Source organism: Hydractinia symbiolongicarpus, chromosome 3 (genome assembly GCF_029227915.1).
Source record: "Hydractinia symbiolongicarpus strain clone_291-10 chromosome 3, HSymV2.1, whole genome shotgun sequence".
Classification (NCBI taxonomy): Eukaryota; Metazoa; Cnidaria; class Hydrozoa; order Anthoathecata; family Hydractiniidae; genus Hydractinia; species Hydractinia symbiolongicarpus.
In genome coordinates this window covers 27,207,431-27,226,634 of record NC_079877.1, presented here as the reverse complement: position 1 = coordinate 27,226,634, position 19,204 = coordinate 27,207,431, and the positions used below count along the sequence as shown (strand labels likewise).

Genomic DNA, 19,204 nt, shown 5'->3' with positions numbered 1-19,204 from the left:
CCCAAAGTAGTAACCACGATCACACGTGCTGCAGGTGAAGGTTTAGACAAAAAAGAGGTTATACATATGACTAAAAAAGTTTTTTTGACTTGAAACTGTTCAATTTCTATCCCGAATAGATCTTCATGCAGTATCAAGTTGTTCCAAAAACTTTTTATTCTTTAAGAGTATTTCAATTTTGCTGCATTTTGTTTGTTTCTCGTGGAAATCAAAATAAAAAATTCACAGTTAACAAGTCACCGAATTCGCCGGTCACAATTCGTGAAAATCTCTATTAACGTACACTTTTTTGTGATGATTTTCTAGTATTTGCGCGAAAAAGTTTGCCAGTGAGAGAAATTTAGAACCGGAATTACATGCAAAAATGTTTTCCCCAAAATACAAACAATGGCGTACATTGTTTGTTGTTTAATTCCCCTAATTTTACTATTCTTTTTTGTTGTTTGTGGGGTATTTTCAATTTGCGTGAAAAGTACTACGCGCAAAATACGTTCATAATGGGTATTACTTAAGGCATGAAAAAGCTTTTTTTTACTATTTGAAGATTAGTGCAATTAAAAGGTATGGAGTTTATCAAGGCTAAATCATAATATTACTACCAACTATTTCCATAGTCACAAAAGATAATAAGTGAATAAAATCCTCAAATTTTCGTGAAACCAGTATCCTGGGATTAGCTATATTTTTATACAAATATTTGGCTGGGATTTACTCACAAATCGTAAGAGTAATATTCAGGCTAATGTTCCAGAGAAAAGAGAATATAACAATCATCGGTAGAAGAAAATTTTAATTAGGGAATTAGTTAGGGAATTAATTTTCGCAAGAAGTTTTTTAAAATAAAATAATATTTTCGCGAGACATAATTTTTGAGAAGCGGGTAACTCTTAATATTTTGTGCAAAAAAAAATATTTGATGACGTTTTGTTTCTTAATTTATACCGTTTTTCAAGGGCTTTTATGTAAAAAAGCAAGTAAGTAAATCAGATGAAAGAAATTTAGTATAAATTGTTTTTAAACAGGAAAAATTTTTCCAGTAAATTTGTTTTCGCAAATAATGAGTTTTCCAATAAATTTCCAAACAAACAGAAAACAAAGGAAAGAATAACACCATAGCAATCTGCATTTATTTCACTTTTAGGTGTTATAAAGGTGTTTACTTACTTTCATTAAAAAAAAAGATTTCGCGAATGTAACAAACGTACTTAGATAGCTAGCAGTATCTTTAATGGAAGTAGGAAAGACCAATTTGATTGGAACAAAAGTTAAAGAATGGAAGGGATTATTACACATCAAAAAACACACATGAACTCATTTTATCATTATTTTAAAATGATTTCCATTTAGCTAGTTGGTGTTTTCTTGCACTGATAGACTTTGTACAAACCAGCCAAGGTCCTAACATGGGTACATGATAAGCCATTTCCACATGGGCACCTCTTGTGAATTTTGTCAACAACACTCTATGAATATAAAAACAAGTCATACAGTGAAATAGACCAAAATCACACATATATTGTACTTTAGAGATATAATTATCTCTTTTATAACATGTCTATGATTATATTGTGGGGAGTATATCTCCATGATTGTACAGACCTATTATATGCCATTGTTAATACTGTTGATTTTGCGTACAGAAAAAGTTGATATACACTTTTGTTATAAGAATATATTCTATAAGAATATTAAAGATGAAATTGGACAAAAAGTAAAGCATATTCTAAGAATATGCTCTCTAAATGTAACATAAGCTAAAAACAACATTTAAAATTGTATCCTTTAATTGTTGTTAAATGTATTTTCTTAGGTTTCATGTAAAGTATTCCCCCCCTACAAAATTTAGTTGTCTGTCTGTCAGTTGAATCAATGGTGATTTTTACATCAGTTTTCACCTTTTAATTTTAACTGTGTTAAGAATATGCTAAAAATATATCAGGATGATTTTTGCCTAAAAGCTCATAATATTCATATGTTGAAACGAAGGAGCACTGTTCTTCTTGTACGGACGTAAAGAAAATATCTTGATTGAGCTAACAATAAAGTAACTATAAAAACTTATTTTTTTGCTTTTTATTGTCTATATCAGAAGCAAAACATTATCAGTTATTGTTAAAATTTTAAGTTCTGTAGAAAATGGTTGGTCAGCAAGTACCAGAATCAGTAAAAAATTTGAGTCGGTAGAAAGTATTAGTCAGTAAACCAACGTTAGTTTTCTTCCGTCATAAATATTTCTTAAACCGGTATTTCGTGGATTTTTTTCACCTGTTAGCACAAAGTAATAAAATTACTCCGCAGGGGGTCCTAAATAAAGCTGCAGGGCGGCCATTTTGAATACAAATATTCTTATAGAGATACAATCCAACACTTACCTCAGTAACAGTTTTACACATTGTACCTTCTTTTAAGTTCCATCGGCATCTGTTACCAAGTAAGGCCATCTTAGTACAACATTCATCAGGTCCACAGTCACTATCAGAAGTACATTTCTAGAAATATATGAAATTAAAAACAACAGTAACAAAAAAAGGTTTTCTCCTCTTAACACTAGCTATAAAGTACAAAACGTATCATCCACATTAAAATGGTGTTGACTAAGAGATTTCCAGTTTCAGTAAGGTCATTTTGATCAACAATTTTCATCCTTCTATATTCCTCCTGATCTTTAAGCAATTCTTGACCAATAAAAGGCCCGTCAAAGAATCCCCTGGCCCGCTTGTTATGAGATTTACACGGTTGAACATATCTTCGCACATCCGTATTTCGTAGAATTTTATCCACCTGTTAACACAAAGTAATTATATTACTCTGTGGTGTTGGAAAATAAAGCTGCGGCCAGGAAGAAGCTGCCCGTACCCATTTTGAACACGCAAAAACGGCTTTTATCATAGAGGCTATTGCTAGAATATGCTGCTTACCTTCCAGACGATACCGTCCCCGCATACGGCGGCTACAGCCAGAGCTAAAAGTACAAGCACAATCTTCATATTGGTACCAATTCTCTATGTAATGTCTTTGCTGATGGATGTGGTTATATATAAGCTCGAATGGTCGGAGTTTCGAAGTGCTATTAGTTTTAGAACACGGGGTGAAGAGATTAGAGCAAATACTAAAAATATGTTTAATACTCCGACATGTATACTCTGCAAAAGAGCAGTTATTGTGTTTTTGTCCAAGAAATAATGCTCTTATGTATTAGGTACAACGTATGAGTTCAGATGTTCTTTAAAAAACATTAATTAATGGCCTAGAACGCGTAACATAACGAAAATAGAGAGAAAAACGACACCCCGGGAAGGATAAAACACCTGTTTAAGTATTTATTCAAAGCTAAAGCTTGTGAAATATGATATCGAGATGTATGTAACAAGGCTGTGTAAATATAAAACAGACAATGAGGTGTATCAATGGCACCATTTAGTTAATCGAGGCATAGTAATAATGACGGATAGTGGAGTTTTTTCCTCGGGTCTTCATATTCCTGTTTATTATTTTACGTTTTTTAAGTTTTAGGTTTTTTTGTACAACGCCTGCATATTATTAACAGGACCAAAACAGTAAAAGGAAAAGAAGAAAAGAAACTATTTTAACAAAATTTATTGTATTTATATTTCTTCTCTTTGCACAAAGGAAGAAAAATAATCACGGCTCGTTACATTTATAATAAACAAAAATGTATAAGTGTATAAGGGAAAAAATACACATAAATTATATATATATATATACATAATGAGATCACGTGGTTTAAAGTTGCAATAAGATTGCAGGCGAAAAACTTTTTTACAGGAAACATAAGGATCAGATTGTCAACTGCTAACATACAAAAAATTAAAACCGAAAACTTAACATCCAGCTGCAAATTTTATTCAGTTAGCTACATTTGAAGGCTAATAATTTCGCTTTTTTTTTTGTTTAGGCTACAGTCAAAAATTACTGGCTTAATCAGAGACTCTTGTCTTTTTCAATCTTGCTATAACGTCATTGCTAATAGATTAATGTATTTTTATTTAATAGACAATTAAAAGTAGTTTCAATCAATGCAGAAAGTGATAAATAACAAACGATGATATTGCAAACACTGTCAGACATCCCCCACCAATCAAAACATAATATCCAAAATGTAGTTTATCCTCATCGCCTTCACCAGGACGATTAGTCGGTATGACAGAACCTAAAAACAATCGTATGTTTAAAATAAATGAATAAACGTAACCACAATAGCTGACACGTAAAAGAAGTGTATAGTTTGAAAATCAGTTCTTTGCTCATTTTTAATTCCAAACGCATTTTTGATTTTTGCAGATAATATTTTCTGACTTTAAACTAAAAGTTTTGATGAGTCTAAACTCTATGTCATCAAAATGGATTATGTGAAATAGGTTACTTATTGTAAAAAAATACAAGTTGGATTCATATGAAAAAGCTTGAAAAATTATCTATGGTTCTTTTAGGTTTTATTTTGAAAAATCTTGATCGGTTCTTAAGATATTTGACTTAGAAGGTTTGATAATTATGCGAATTAATGCATGACGTCATGTATTTGACATAAACGAGGTGCTGCTTTAAAGGTTTATCAAGGTATGTGGTGATGTAAATACGTTTTTGCCTTTTTAGTTTAATATTTTAAACATATTTAAATAAATATTAATATTTAGTTATCCTGATTATCATTCATACCAGCAATTGTTTCTCAGCATCATCTAACTTATGATGTCACAATTCCGCATAACTACTGGAAACCAAAAAAAAAAAAATTTGCAAAAAGATATAAAGATTAAAGAGAAAACTGAAAGATTTTTTGTAGAAAACAAGCCTGTTCTTTCACGCGATTTAAAATACAGTAAAGCTAAGTCTGTTTCTTTAAGTTCACTTTAAGGATATCAAAGCCTTTAGATAGACTCACTGTAATTCGAACTCACAGGGGACCAAAAAAAAGTTCATAAACTTTTGTGAAATTTCGTCCAAAAATCAGGGTTGGTGGTAGTAAATAGACTTCATAGATACATCTATATATATATCTTGAGAATTATATCTCCTATATTACTTCAGACGTATTTCTTATTTTGCAAAAAAGTCATGAATAGTGGTTTGCTTTTTGCAGTGTTGTTCCTCCTTATTGACAAAACGATCAAGCATATTCAACGGTCCCATCATTTGCTCGCCAAATCGAGAAAACAAACTAAACTTTTCTAAAATCTCAATAGCATTCCGGACGTATCTCAATAGCATTCCGGACGTATTCGAAGAGGTATTCGAATTATGATGGTCCGAATTAGGGGAAGTGAATCATGAGAGTTTGTTAATGGATTTTGACGGGACCAGAAGATTTGTTCGAATTAAGAACAAGCTGAAAAATTTAATAACCTAGATAGGTAAATATAGGAGTTGTTACCTCTAACATTTAGGAAAGCACTGGATGCAATTTCACCATGTTCGTTTTTCGCAAAGCATTGCACCATTCCAAAATCATTTCGTCCAATATTCTTTATATTGAGAAGCCCGCCATTTACAGTGTATGATGAACTAAAAAAACAGGGAATTCACCTTACCTTACTAAAAATAGTTCTGCAGATAGAGAAAACAGAATGAAAAGATATTCCTAAGCTAAAAATAACCGAGGTTAAAAAGAAAAATTATTCGAAATACTATTCAAAAATACTAAGTTGTTATTTTGTTGGTTTGTGTCCTGTTTTATGTAGACAAATCATGCTATACAAGTGATAGAAAATGCCGTGGTTACTTCTAAAGAGCAATGATACCTCTTTAGGGAAAAATGCCTAATTTTTCACTACTTCCATAATAGATTTACAATTCCATTTGTAAAATATATGATGTCCGAAATAATTTTGGCAGAGTTTCTGCTCATAAAGGATCAAATCGAAATATGTATTCATACTTTGTTCTGTCAATGAGATTTCCATTTTTTAACCAAGTATATGTTATGATTCCTGAGCCAGCGGAACGACAGGAGAATGATGCATTTCTTCTTTCCTCTACAGTCTTATCTCTCAGTTCAGTGCGCCAGCTTGGAGGATCTAAATACGTACTAAACCATTTCATGCCACTGTTGCAATAAAGAACCGAAAGGGGATTAAAGGAGGCGTTTAACCACGTTGGAGAAAGGCGCTGTTAATTGCACAAAAGACCGGAGAGATACCTTCCCAAAGATAGTTAAACTACCTCATGATAGGCAGTGGTTAACGTTGAAATTTCTAAGCTAATTTGCAGCCATTAAGCAAAGACATAAGTTGTGGAGAAACCAGTCAAGCAGAAATTCCTTCCACTTTGACGTGAGTGCACTTTAACTAGGTAACCTGATTTAAAATTTTTAAATCATAAATCCAAAATTACCTTCGACAACCAAGTTCCCTTGGGTAGAAGCCTTCCCTGCACGGTTGGTTACCTCGCACCTGTAGCTTCCAGCATATCTTTGAAACACTGACCTGATGGTTAGTCTGTTCTTAGTAGGTGAGATAGTATACGCAGTATCTGTTGCAGAGATAACTCTTCCATCAGGCTGATACCAAGTTATGCTTGGTGTTGGTCTAATGACAAATAAGCAAAAAGTAGTTTTCTATCCATATTTGAGCATCTCTACACCATACTGCTTTAGATGATTTATTAAAAGTCATCTAAGAATATTGTGAGTATCAGAATAATGTCTACTTATACACATCAAAAAAAGAAGGAACCATACTTGCCAGCTCCTGAGCAATAAAATGAAAATTCTGCGCCAGTCTTTACTCTGTTTGTGGTAGAAATCCCTTCTTTAATAATAGGTGCAACATCGGAAGTCCAAGCTGTAACGATCACAATATACTGATTGCATAATTTTCAAAGGACATTTAACAGCCAATCAAGTATAAAGAAATAAACATTTAAATAAGCTAAGAGATGAAAGTGGAAGAAAGAAAAATGCAAAATTTGAGTTTAAATTACACATTTTTTATGCAAGGAGTGACAATCTTTTGCATATTTTGTATTTTTATTATTTTCGTTTCAAATCAGTATAAAATTTAGGTCGCACTTAGAATATATGTAAAACAATAGTAATAATATATTTAAGGTTACCAATTCGCTATCCTTATTTTAACTTTTAATGAAATGCGTACACTCGCAATTTTGTGTTCTTCATTTTGCATTATTTTCGAAGTCCTATTAGCATATTAAAATACTGCAGTCTATTTTCTGCAGTTTTTTCTTCCCTTAAGGCATTTTTTATTAAACAAGGGAGGATAAGGTAGCAGACAAAAGATCTTACTTCCAGCATTGGTAAGTTTGTGGCGAACAGATTGTTTAAAGGGTCCATTGTGATATAAAAAGCAAGACACTCCACCCAATTGTACATTGATTTCGTTGATGTCACCAAATTCTACATTAGTAAAGAACAAATCTCCATTGGATAATTTGAAGCGTCTTTGATTTTCACTTAATAACCTAGGCTGACCAGAAGTTGGTGCATTTCCCCAAAGAACATTTCGCGGGTAGGAATAAGTATAAGATGGACATGGAAGTTGGAAAGCTTTCCCAATGATCACTTCTTCCTTCTTCTCTGGGTCGGTTAACCTTCCAGGAAATTGAAACTGACCAAGGACTAAAAAACAAAATAAAGAAGCACTTTTTTTAAAAAGATGAAAAATTAAATTTATAAATTTCTAAACCGCTAACTATGGCCAAAATTATTTGGAACATTTTAACAGAAAAATGGTGGTTGAAATTGGTATTGCTAAGGTATAAGAAGTTTGATTGGCCATATCACCATCTTTAAATGTAAAAGAATTTTTAAAAGTCTTCTATTAAAATCCTCACTGAATAAATAAAAACTAAATCAGAAATTAATAAGGTATTACATTCATGTTCTCATTTTCTTTTTATAATTATATTACGAGGTATATAAATAGAAATTAATTAGCTGCTTATGACAACATCATTTTAAAACGAATTGGCTAACACCATTGTTTAAAACGAAGAATTATAACATTTATTTAAATTTTCTTACCTGCAATTTTGATGTCAATAGCAATACTAAGAACCGATCCTTTATTATTTATCGCAATGCAGCGATAAGATCCATCATCCTTTGCGTAGTCTAGATTTGTTATCGATAACGTATTTCCTCTTTGTATCATTCGGCCATCAACAGTTCGCGCCAATAGTTTACCATCTTTGCGAAACTCGACTTTTGTAGTAAATAAAGTGCGACAAACTAATTGTAGTTTTTCTCGTTGACGCGGTTGAAACTTTCCAATCGGGGAAGATGTAAAACTGAGAATCTTTGGAGAAGATGCTGGAGAATTTAATAAAAATGAATTTTTAAAAAACATTAATAATTATCAGTTGGGTATATTTATGCCTTTTTAGCAAAACAAGCATCTTATACTAACAAAAAACTTTTGACTTTAATTGTAAAGTCGTTTTTTGTCCGTCAGTACGGTTGTTAGGGAGAGAGAAGATGTTAAAAATTGTAGCCAACAGTTTTGAATGCCTTTTTTTCCTTTTTAACTTAATATCCACCTCTCGGCCTACGATTTTGGGCCCGCAGAAGCAAATATCTTTTAATATGGAAACTAAAGCATTATTCTAATTCAAAACCGGTCTTTCCATCGGTTATTATTATCGCTTTTAAACGTTTACTCGATACGTGAATAATCACTAAACGGTTACGGGTGTTTTACGTAAAACGCCCGTTACATTAAACGCCCTCAAAAATGCTGACGCAGCGTATATGGGCAGTTGAACAAGTCTTTTATATCATAATTTTTAAAAAATGTCCGCTACATATACGTTTTAATGCCATTTAATTACATTAGTTGTTTTATTGCAACAGGATGTTCTGATGACAAAGTAGTTGCCAGGACAACGATCATAATTTAATTCTTAGATAGAAAATCGTGGATGCAAAATTCGTGTTAGGTAGCTACCAAGATTAATTCCCGGGAAACCCTTACGCTGGTGAAAATCGTTTGTAACAAAAAAATAATAATTTTAAGATTTTCTTTATCTTGTTTTTGAAACTAAAATACATATGGTATACATGCTGTTATTTTAATATAAATTCATCTGGTGTGAAATTTTAAAGCTCTTCTTTCGTCCCCGGAAATTAGCGCTTTTTATTAGGGGCGCGTAATATTAGAAGCTAGTTTTACGCTATTTACTTCTGACAGAATGCATTTGGAATTGTTGTATTCAAACAACATGACATAAACTTACAAAACAAAAAAATAAAAATCAACAAAAATATAAAAGAAAGAAAAAAGAAGAAGCGTCACTTACCATACGTCAGGACACAAAAGAAACTGAAGAGGAAATACTTTAGCATTGTGATAAATTATTCCTAATTTACACTTTATCAGAGATGCTTTTCCGTTTAACAGGTTTACAAAAATAATCTAGATTATTTTAAAGTCTCAGTTAACTTGGTCTCCTTACATGTACCGCATAGGTAAAATGTACGAACAATAACCAGTTTTACGCATGATCGATCAATCAATTTCCACCGTGTAACTTTCCCACCATTAGGATAGTGCGTTTATCTATTTCGATCAGTAAAATGACTACATGCAAGGAATGATGGCATTTAAATGGTGCAATTACATCTTCGTAAAGATCAATTTTTAATTTTTAGTGATGGGAAAATGTATTTTAAATTACGTTTTAACTATCCCTTCTAATGGAATATCAATATGAAACAGCATGTACAAACATGGTTCTTGATGCGTTTTTGGCACATATATGGTAATATTCGAGATCTCGATTTATTGTGCTCGGTAATTAGTTTGTGTTTAGTTATCTTAAAATTTAAACCAATCAAAATAAAACATAAGGTTCTAAACAATGAAATGAAATCGACAATTAGTTATGTTGGAAAAAAGAACCAATCGTACAACATTCGAGAATCGCAGGCTTTTTTTGTGCTAAAAACAATACAAATCATGAAGTATTACAAAATCAGTCAATTAAAACCCTGTCAAATTAAATTTGAAATAAACCTGCTTGAGATTTGAAATTGGCTAGGTACGGATAAATAACACATTGATCACTAAAGCAGGTTCATGTTGGGAATGGAACTGCTACAAATTAAAAATGGTTGTCTTCACATATAAAGTAATACAACAACCTGGCTATAAACAGTGTCACTAGCTCGTGTCTGTGTGTTGATTTGATTTTCTTAAGTCTCGTCCCTCTTGTCACGTTGATCCGCACTAATTCGCTGTTTGCCGACATTCACTGTAAGAATTTTTCTTCATAATTACATACGTAATTTATTTTCATATGTACACCAAATAGGTATGCTGTTTTTAAAAGAGTTATTTGTTTAAATGACTAAACTCTTAGATTTAATCAAAGTTATTTGGCATGAAACATAACTCTAGAAAACAAGTTACTTAGAGCTGGCTATTTTCTATCTTTAATTTCTTTTTCGTACTACTTTTAAGTTTTCAGTTTTTGAACAACCTAAAGCTAAAAACGCCTTTTTTATTACCTATGTTAAATAACAAACTTTATGAATCATTAGGAAAACACCGTCTTTTCTAATTGTTGTGAAAACAGAAAAAGAAAGAAAGAAGGGAAGAAAGACATTTTCGTGACTACCAACATTTTGCTAATAAGTAACTACATTATTATTAATGCCGGTGAAAAACACTGAAAATCTCAAAGTAAAAAACGCTTTGCGAAAGAAATGATTGCAGTCTTAAATTTTGTGAGTAGGATTTCGAGATTTATCCTCCCTTATGGTATCACAAACTTAGAATAAAAAAAATATTATTTTATATATAGATGTTCAATACATTTTGGGTATATATGTCTTTGTGTGTGACGAAGCTGAGGTAGAGCACAACTGCACGTTAGCTTCCCAACATCTGTATTATATTATAAGTTTTCACTCGTAACATTACCCCGATCGAGCAAGCCTTGATGAAAAGAGATAAAATATATTTATCTACATTCATCTGGAATGTATAAAACTATTATGAAAAATAAACAATAAAAAACGTAGGGAATTTCCCGTGTTAGTAATAAAAAAAATAACGTTTAACCTGAAAGTATTGATGAGTAATTGACAATTTCGGACAAAAATATTAAGACAAAAGTAGTTTTTTTCATATCTTAAATATGGATAAAAGTAACAAAAAGTCAATGCTATACACTCGGCAGGTTGCAACGGCGATACTTTTGCACACACGTAGGCCAAGCATAAAGTGTTTGATGCTTGCTAGTGGCATTTTCTAGCACGTCCATACAACGAATTAATTGACGTCAGAGCATACGATTTAACGAAATAACCTAAGTTCAATTTTCGAGCTTCGAAGTAATTTTGACGTTAATTAAGTTTCGCGAAATTGAGAAAAATTCGCGAAATTTGCAAATATTAATTCCATCGAGGGTTATTAAAAACTAATTCCAACTCTTTTACTTCTTTTGTATTAAAAATATTTTTTGTAGTTTTATTCACTTATATTCACCAGTAAAAATTTCATCAATCTTTTTTATTTATGAAGTTTAAAGAATACGCCATCATATATATATTGTTTCACCAAAGTTCTGAAAATTGCATCTCTTTGAATGAGCGCCCTGGGTTAATTTCTTTTTTTATCAGTTATTTACTGCTGTAATTGGTTTAAAACGCATGTAGCGCGTTACCATAAAATTTAATGAATACAAAAACAAAATAGCGATTTTGATGGCTGTTACAAACAAATTTTGGATTCCTAACATATAATTCAACGTAACATAAAAATGGAACGACAATTCGGGTAGACATTTATATGAAGATTAGAAGGCTGATGTGGGTGTTGGGTTAGTACAGGCAATTTTCCGTCAATAAGATCAAGATTATGTTTAAGAAAATAGATATATAAGAAAAATGAAAATTAAAAAATAATGTTTTTCTACAGAGTGGTTATTGATACTTCTGAAAATCTGTGTCTATTGACTCATCATATATTTAATGGTTTTTGTTTGTGTAAGTAAGTATTTTTTCACACTGTGTTCCAAAAATGGTAGCTGCGAGAAACAACGGATAAATCCCAGGTAAATAATAATAAATAATAAGAAAAAACAATAATAAAAAATTTAAAATTAAGTTAAAATTAGTTAACTTCAATATATTTAGAGGGCGCTATCCAAGTGTAATTTATAATTTTATTTCTAAATTTCATCCATTGTTGTAAGATACTCGATGGGTTTGGTGAATTAATCAGAAGGGTTGCGAACCATGTCTCTTCCTTCTCTTCCTTCGGTATGCGCTTTCTAGTATATTTTTTAACTAAAATTAAAAAATATTGGATACATTTAGATTTAAATTACAAGAATAGCTATCCCTAAGTAACCTTTTTAAAATAGTGAATTTATCTGCACCAATACACGCCTGTCTCAGTTCAACATGAGCATATTGGGCTTAGTTTTTTGTTACAGACGGGACATGAAGGAACAAAACGTACCTCAGGCGTTGTCGCTAAATCTTTTTCAGATTTTAGCTCAACTGTTTTATTCCCTACAGTGGATCCAGCTTCTAAAAGACTTGTAACCATTTCTATATTGTTTTCTACGCATGCGTAGTGAAGTGGAAAGAAACCCGAAAAAGTAGGAATGTTGACATCAGCAGAGAAGTCGTGTATGAACATCTTTGCAATGGTTTTGTTAGACTTTTCTAATGCTATCACTAAACTGGTTTTTCCTGATCGACATTCCTAAATAATATGAGAATAAATAACAATAACAATAACAACAACAATAAAAACAACAACAACAACACTCACTTGTATGTTTACGTCAGCACCATTTTTAAATAAGATTTTTAAAATTAATATATTTCCTTTGATTGTTGCAATATGAATCGGAGCCAAGCCTATGCATGAATTAAAAAAAAGCTGGGACAGTAAGAAGAAGATCAATCAATAATCACGAATCTAATGTAAAATGTCAATTTAAACCACTCACCCGCAGAGTTTTTTATATTAACCATATCTTTTCTTGATTTTCTATCGGTAGTATACCTTAATAACGCTTTAACAAATTCTTCTCTATTTTTCTCACACGCAATGTGTATTGGGATGTTTCCAGAACAGTCAAAAATACATGTTTGAGCGCTATGTTTGAGAAGACATTTTGTAACATCTAGCATTTCTTGGTACAACGCTAAATGCAACGCCGTCTAAACAATAAGTATTTTGTGTTAATCTCGCGCTTTATGTTTATCATTTACATTGTTCTTCTCCTAGAACACCCTTCAACAAGTCATGTCCAAAATTAGCACTGACAATGGAATTGAAACACACTCCAAATTAAGTAATGAATCAAAACTTTTGAAAAGCGAGGTGTGATATATTTTGATTAGAATTGAAAGGCGTAGCTATTTCGAATAGAGAGGTAACAGAAGGTCATTCTACCGATTTTTTTTTAAAGCTTACCTCCTGCGAAAAAATGTCATATGACAGAGCTTGAAAATTTGTCTATGAATCATTTTATTTTTTTGAAAAATCTCCATCGTTTCTAAAGATTTTTGAGCTAGAAGTTTTGATAATTATGTTAATTAATGCATGACATCATCGATTAGAAATAAGGGGGTTCTGTTTCAAGGGTCTATCAAGGTATGTGGTGATGTAAATGTGGTAAGTGGTAATCCTACTCTAAAACGTGAAAGTTATACAACGAACAGGGGTATTTTAAATTCTTACCTGGCCCGTGTTATTAACAGCGTCGATTCCTTTCCGTCCCGAGGTGCATTTTGGGATGCACTGCAGAGTTCTTTCTTCATCTTTCTTCGCCACAAGAATGTGTAGAATGCTATGAAAAGGTAAACACTAAGGTGTTAACCGGATTATGTCAGTTTTCGATACCTTAAGGGAATATATTTTTAGCCGAACTTACTTTGCCAAGCAAAAATTACAATCACAAAGTTACACAAATTTTTCATGTTAATTCTTTTTCTCTTTTATTTTTTATTACGACTTTCTACGGTTGTGCGTTATTGTTGGTGTCCCTTCGCCGAAACAAAACAACGCAAAAATACACCATAAACAGAATATATCCCCTAATTTAAATCTTAATTTATGGAGTAATACAAAATGCGTGTTTAAGGTTAGGGCGGAAAAGCACCTAAATTCTTGTTCAGAATTAATTAAATTCGTATTTTTCCCTAAACGTCATATAATAGGTAGTAGAGGAGTCTTTTCCGTAGGTTAGCAGATGTCGGAGACTAAACCTCCCCTTCCTCTCTCTGATATCATCACAACAGCAATATTAAAGGCCATTTGATAACAACCGACCCGAGCTGTTTTTAGCGTGTTATCCCCTATTTGAAGCGAGAAGAAAATACGAGAAAATCCTCCCCTATCTCTTCTTATTAAAGTGTTCCTTTTTTAAAAGTATTTTCGTTGTATTTTCGTTCTGTCTATTTATCCAAGAAAATTTAAGCTGGACAAACAGAAAACATTATAAAACTTTTACAACTTTCACTTTCTCCACAAAAACCTGAAGAAGGACTTTCAATTTTAACTGCACCCATTTTTTAATCGTTAACTTTCATCACCACATTTTCTTCTTATGACCATTGCCATCCTTCTTCATAAATATTTCAATATTTTAGTATTTTTTCTCATTTCCTTTTGCAAAATAGAAATAACATATGCACATTTTTCTTACGTGTCTCCATCTTTATCTTGGTGCAGGGGCATCCTTTGTGAGTTTGCACTAGTGCTTTGTTCTGGTGGTGTGTTTAAAGTGTGACTTTGGCAAGGAACATATGTAGTACTATCCTTTTGGACTGTTAAGGTATCGCTAAAAAATAAACTGCTTTCTTCGTCACTGGAATTGTCTTGTAGACAGGAGATACTATCTCCTTTTGGTAAACTTCCAATTGCAGGGGCTGCTATATTTAATGGTTGTTTAACGGAACTTAAATCTATAAACGTTCTCATTTCAGTTAGATGTTCACTACTGTATATATCGTTCATATCAGAACTCCTTGCAATGTTTTCTGATGATTCTTTTAACTCTTCTTTGATGAGTTCCACACAAGAAAAGTCTATACATTCGTCTCCATATGGATTATTTTTGCCATCCTTAATCACGACATCACCACTTTGCAAGTTGTGCATGTTGGAAAATCTCTCACTGCGTTCACATTTATAGAAAACGTTGAAAATGAAAAAAGAATATTGCTCTTACGTCGTAAATAGATGAAATTCATAAACTCATACTAACATAGACGACTTTTTTCACGTGCCTAAATCATCTTTGCAAGTTTTTTATGTAGTTCTTTCATAAACTTTCGACTTAAACTTTTCTTATCGTTAGCTAAAGTTATCATAGGTTAAACTATATTGAAAATGTTCACGATGTTCTCTTGGTATTTCTTAAAAATCAGGGAAATAACCGCCGGCCATAGATAGTTAAAATCGGTTATCGTATATTCTTTAAATAAAGTTTGACTTTAAAATTTAAATTGTAGCATGGAATAAAAAATTGGTCTAAATCTTGCGTGCATTTAACTGCTAAAAATACATAACAAATAAACAAAATCTTCACCAGCATAACTCCCCTTTGTATTGGATAACTAATTACTGGCTATTGATAATAGCTAGCTACCTACTCTTCAAAATTTAAGCCTAGAGATAGATAATAGTTAGACTGCTTAGCTCTTGGTAAAAAGCGAAAACTAAAACAAGACAAACAAACAAAAACAAACAAACAAACAAAAACAAACAAACAAAAAGCTAAACGCACTATTTTTTATTTTAACTGTTACGCATCAATCCCATGAAAAAGCCGCTCTAATGCTTACTGCACCAAAAAAATTCTTCATTACAATGTTAAAGTATTTTTGGGTTTGTTTTTGTTATGTCGTGACAAATTTTATCCTTCTGTTTTTGTTTATTTGTTTGTTAAGGAAAGATACAAAGAGAAAGAAAGAATTATCTCCATTAGACAACACACCTTAACGTATTAATTCCTAAACGGTCAGCCCAATTAGCCTTAAAAACTTACTTAAAAGTCTAGGATTTTTCTAGTAGTTTCGGGAACGGCTTCATGTTTAAAGAATTAAATTCTGTCGTTATATTAATAACTTTCTTTTGTGGAGAAGACAAATAAATTTCACTCAGCAAACTATTATCTCCACCATGTGCAAATTGAATGTTGACAATCATAATTTAGTTTTACCAAAATATTGTCGCACAAAAACACGTGTTAATTAAAAAGGAAAAACTAGTTATTGAAACCCGTGAAAGTGTCCATTAAGAATGTTTTTAATATTTGTGCCTATTGCTGAAAGTTTTGTTGTTACTTTGGTCAAAATGACTGGGAATACACGTTACCCTGAATGTACTTGGAGGGACGGAATCCGTCGGCTTTTTTTAACAACTCTTTTTTTGGTATACTGCTTTGCTATGATACTTACTGAGCTTTTTTTATTTATCTATTAGATACAAAATTTTGAGGTCTTTTACCCCTTTTAGAGTCTTACATATTAGCCCATTACTTGCAACGCCCATTACCTTAAATTTCTATGAAATCCTTAAAATCTGGAAAATTTATAACCTTTTGTATGGCTATTAATAGATCTTAAAACCCAAAACACAACTTTATTTCACCAAGAATAATTATTTTGCAAAGTTTGGACACGTGATTAACCCGATTTCCAATTTCCCAATTTCGGATCTTGCATGGAAATCATAAATATTGGATTTTTGAGTAATTGTTTTACGTGAATTATGTAACGACCCTAAATTATGTTATAACATGTTATAAAATTTTTATTTGACTACCAGAAACTTGAAACAATAGTAAAGTTCGTAGAACTAAAGTATTATAACTTTAAAACATGGAGGTGAAGGTATTCAATCCTCTTTGAGTCTCGAATGTGTTTAAGCCAGAGTAGTTGACGAGATAGCCAGTGAGTGCTTTTAATTCGCGATATCTTGACTTCTGCGTTGCTACATTCTCATCGTTGCTGCATTTTCCATCATTCTACAAAAGCAGGCAGCGCATCCACTGAGCGCTGCTCGCCTTTGCGTTTGATATGCGCTTTCCTTTCTTCTCGTCGTATCACTTTGTGCAGAAACACACCTTGCAAACTTCTCCGTCCATCTTTTCTCCACAAAAAGCGCACGTCGTGTACCAATCGTCTACTCTCCACCTTTTAGCGTTGCAGTATTGCCTATCGACCTCATTCTAATAAAGTTCGTAAAAGTTGTAGCATCGACTTATCATTATCTGCCCATTGACTTACAGATGGCACTTGTGTTTATACGAAACGATGCTTCTGCACACAAACGTAATGCTGCTCATTTCTCTGTGTAGCGTGACCGCCGCGAGGATCTTGATCTTGTATGTGCTAGAGTATACTCTGACGGCTGGCTTTGCGACTTCGATAGTGATTTAACCATTTTTATGGAATGGTAGAAATATGTGTTTTTGAAACACGCTAAACTCAGGCGTATTGTACTCAGCGTACTAGGGTACAAGGAACCCGACAATTAACGTGAGTACGCTGTTATCTTGTTCTTTTGATGGCTGATAAAACTCAGAAAGCTTTGGGACCTTGTTGAGCTTGACGATTTAGTACTTTTCCATGCTGTTCTTCAACTCGGTGAGGTCCGTACCTGCCTGTCTCTGACATTCTCTTTCCTCCTGGAACCAGCCTGATTTTGCTTGTCTATTTTTCTCCCATTGCGCTTGTGCTACCTGTAGTTGTTCGACGGTTTTATTGTGTCTTCTACCTTCTTTCTTTCCATTCAGGAATGCTAACTGAACAGGTAGTTAGTCCCTAAAAAGGCCAGCGCGTTGATAAGTGCAGCGCCTACGATTACTGCTGTAGTTGCCATTTATACAGAGATGCCTGGGAGGGCTTTGTAAGCCTGTTAAGATACCCTAGCTTGGGTGGCTGTTTTTTCTTTTTCGGGATAATGGAAGCAGAGATGTTCCACCCCGTCTTAACATCCCTCTCACAAGTTACTCTGTCGGGTTCAAAACATTTTCCATGTCCATCTAGCGCTGAGCCTTGTAACACCCCATATCTTGTTTCTTACAAGGGCGTGGCGAAAGTAAACCCCAGTTACCACGGTCTCGGTTAGCAAAATGCTTGTACACAGTAATGACACTATAAGAAATATATTAATTTACTGAGCGTTATTAAACCGTACATTAAGTTTTAGTTATAAATTTACTAGCAAATAGCAAAATACAAATGTATTGACATCATTCTAAAAAACGTGGCTAGATTAGGTTTAGCTAGTAAACATATACCAATAGATAGCTACCCACTTAAAATCTAAAAAATCCTATTCTTTTGTCACACTACCACTACTAATATATTCTTTATTTTACGGTCCACGTAGGGAGGCGACTTTCTGGAAATGTTTGCATGCAAACTCTGTAAAAACATGAAAAATCTGTTAAATAACTTTTATTTGGCTGCCAGAAACTGCAAACAAAAAAGATTGATTTCGCGGTCATAATATGTTCGAAATACCCCGGACTGAATAGGGTTTACTAAAGATTTAGGAAAATGTGAGTTAAAAGCTGTAAAATCAATATTTTTAGATATTTTTTAAAACTTGCATGAAAACTTTTTTTTCAAACTTGCATGCAAACAACTAGCATTTCAAAATTTGCTCATAATTAGTCCTCTTTTTATGTTATTTTGCATTTTTGTGTGTCTATTTCGCGAAATAAAAACAGATACAGAAATAGGTCTATGTACTTATTTAAATTTGTTACCATTTAATGATCCAGAACAAAGTAAAAATATTTATTGTGGTAAAATAAAATCACTTGTAGAAAGTTCGACCAGGAAGTGAAACGGATTGTAAATATACCGAATATATCACGGTTGAAACTGAAAGTGTGTGTACATGCAAAAGTTCGAACTATGTAAAACATTTCAAATATTTTTCGCAGTAAAAATTCCTAAAGTGAGTTTTTAAAATTTACTATAAAAACGATAAAAATTGCTTTGTTTTGTTTGTTACACCAAAAAAGATTCTAAAGAAAGAAGAAAAAGAAGAAGAAGAGTAAAACTTGTCCCAAAGGTAATTTTACACTGTGACGCATTTTGACTTTCTCCAGAGGGGCAGTGAATTGAGAGGCAGTCCTTAATCCAGTACTTACGGCATTTAATACTTAGTTCACCAGTGATATTGTTTAGATAAGCTCATGAAAGCTAACTTTTCATGTAATTGATTAATTGAAATCAAAAGAG

At 32.6% G+C, this 19,204-nt stretch overlaps 3 protein-coding genes across 3 annotated transcripts; all 3 read right to left on the bottom strand.

Annotated features, from left to right (window-relative positions):
* Window positions 1–1,306: 1,306 nt before the first annotated feature.
* Window positions 1,307–3,114, bottom strand: LOC130635472 (venom protein 164-like). The gene is made up of 3 exons (XM_057444807.1): window positions 2,919–3,114; window positions 2,373–2,489; window positions 1,307–1,463 (listed from the first exon to the last, which is right to left on the bottom strand). Exons 1-3 carry the CDS (start codon window positions 2,985–2,987, stop codon window positions 1,344–1,346), a joined length of 306 nt encoding a protein of 101 aa, XP_057300790.1. The 5' UTR covers window positions 2,988–3,114; the 3' UTR covers window positions 1,307–1,343.
* Window positions 3,115–3,463: 349 nt separating this feature from the next.
* Window positions 3,464–10,708, bottom strand: LOC130636576 (contactin-2-like). The gene is made up of 8 exons (XM_057446336.1): window positions 9,274–10,708; window positions 8,000–8,287; window positions 7,262–7,594; window positions 6,698–6,800; window positions 6,352–6,545; window positions 5,897–6,035; window positions 5,393–5,523; window positions 3,464–4,171 (listed from the first exon to the last, which is right to left on the bottom strand). The coding sequence occupies exons 1-8, from the start codon at window positions 9,317–9,319 to the stop codon at window positions 4,035–4,037; spliced, it is 1,371 nt and encodes a 456-aa protein (XP_057302319.1). The 5' UTR covers window positions 9,320–10,708; the 3' UTR covers window positions 3,464–4,034.
* A 210-nt stretch (window positions 10,709–10,918) lies between these two features.
* LOC130636577 (NF-kappa-B inhibitor epsilon-like) lies at window positions 10,919–15,344 on the bottom strand. Its single transcript, XM_057446337.1, has 6 exons — window positions 14,647–15,344; window positions 13,680–13,788; window positions 12,943–13,156; window positions 12,762–12,850; window positions 12,444–12,692; window positions 10,919–12,268 (listed from the first exon to the last, which is right to left on the bottom strand). Exons 1-6 carry the CDS (start codon window positions 15,099–15,101, stop codon window positions 12,200–12,202), a joined length of 1,185 nt encoding a protein of 394 aa, XP_057302320.1. The 5' UTR covers window positions 15,102–15,344; the 3' UTR covers window positions 10,919–12,199.
* Window positions 15,345–19,204: the final 3,860 nt, after the last annotated feature.

Bases quoted from the DNA above. Each gene is read 5' to 3' on its own strand.
- LOC130635472 (XM_057444807.1), bottom strand. From the start codon at position 2,987: ATGAAGATTGTGCTTGTACTTTTAGCTCTGGCTGTAGCCGCCGTATGC. The intron at 2,490-2,918 runs GTAAGCAGCATA...ATATATTTCTAG, and splicing joins GGGACGGTATCGTCTGGAAG to AAATGTACTTCTGATAGTGA. The intron at 1,464-2,372 runs GTAAGTGTTGGA...TTATATTCATAG, and splicing joins TGTGTAAAACTGTTACTGAG to AGTGTTGTTGACAAAATTCA.
- LOC130636577 (XM_057446337.1), bottom strand. From the start codon at position 15,101: ATGCACAACTTGCAAAGTGGTGATGTCGTGATTAAGGATGGCAAAAAT. The intron at 13,789-14,646 runs GTAAGAAAAATG...ACCTTTTCATAG, and splicing joins CAAGATAAAGATGGAGACAC to CATTCTACACATTCTTGTGG. The intron at 12,693-12,761 runs GTGAGTGTTGTT...CATATTATTTAG, and splicing joins GTGCTGACGTAAACATACAA to GAATGTCGATCAGGAAAAAC.
- LOC130636576 (XM_057446336.1), bottom strand. From the start codon at position 9,319: ATGCTAAAGTATTTCCTCTTCAGTTTCTTTTGTGTCCTGACGTATG. The intron at 7,595-7,999 runs GTAAGAAAATTT...TTTGTTTTTTAG, and splicing joins TATTGACATCAAAATTGCAG to TCCTTGGTCAGTTTCAATTT. The intron at 6,801-7,261 runs GTAAGATCTTTT...TGATCGTTACAG, and splicing joins CAAACTTACCAATGCTGGAA to CTTGGACTTCCGATGTTGCA.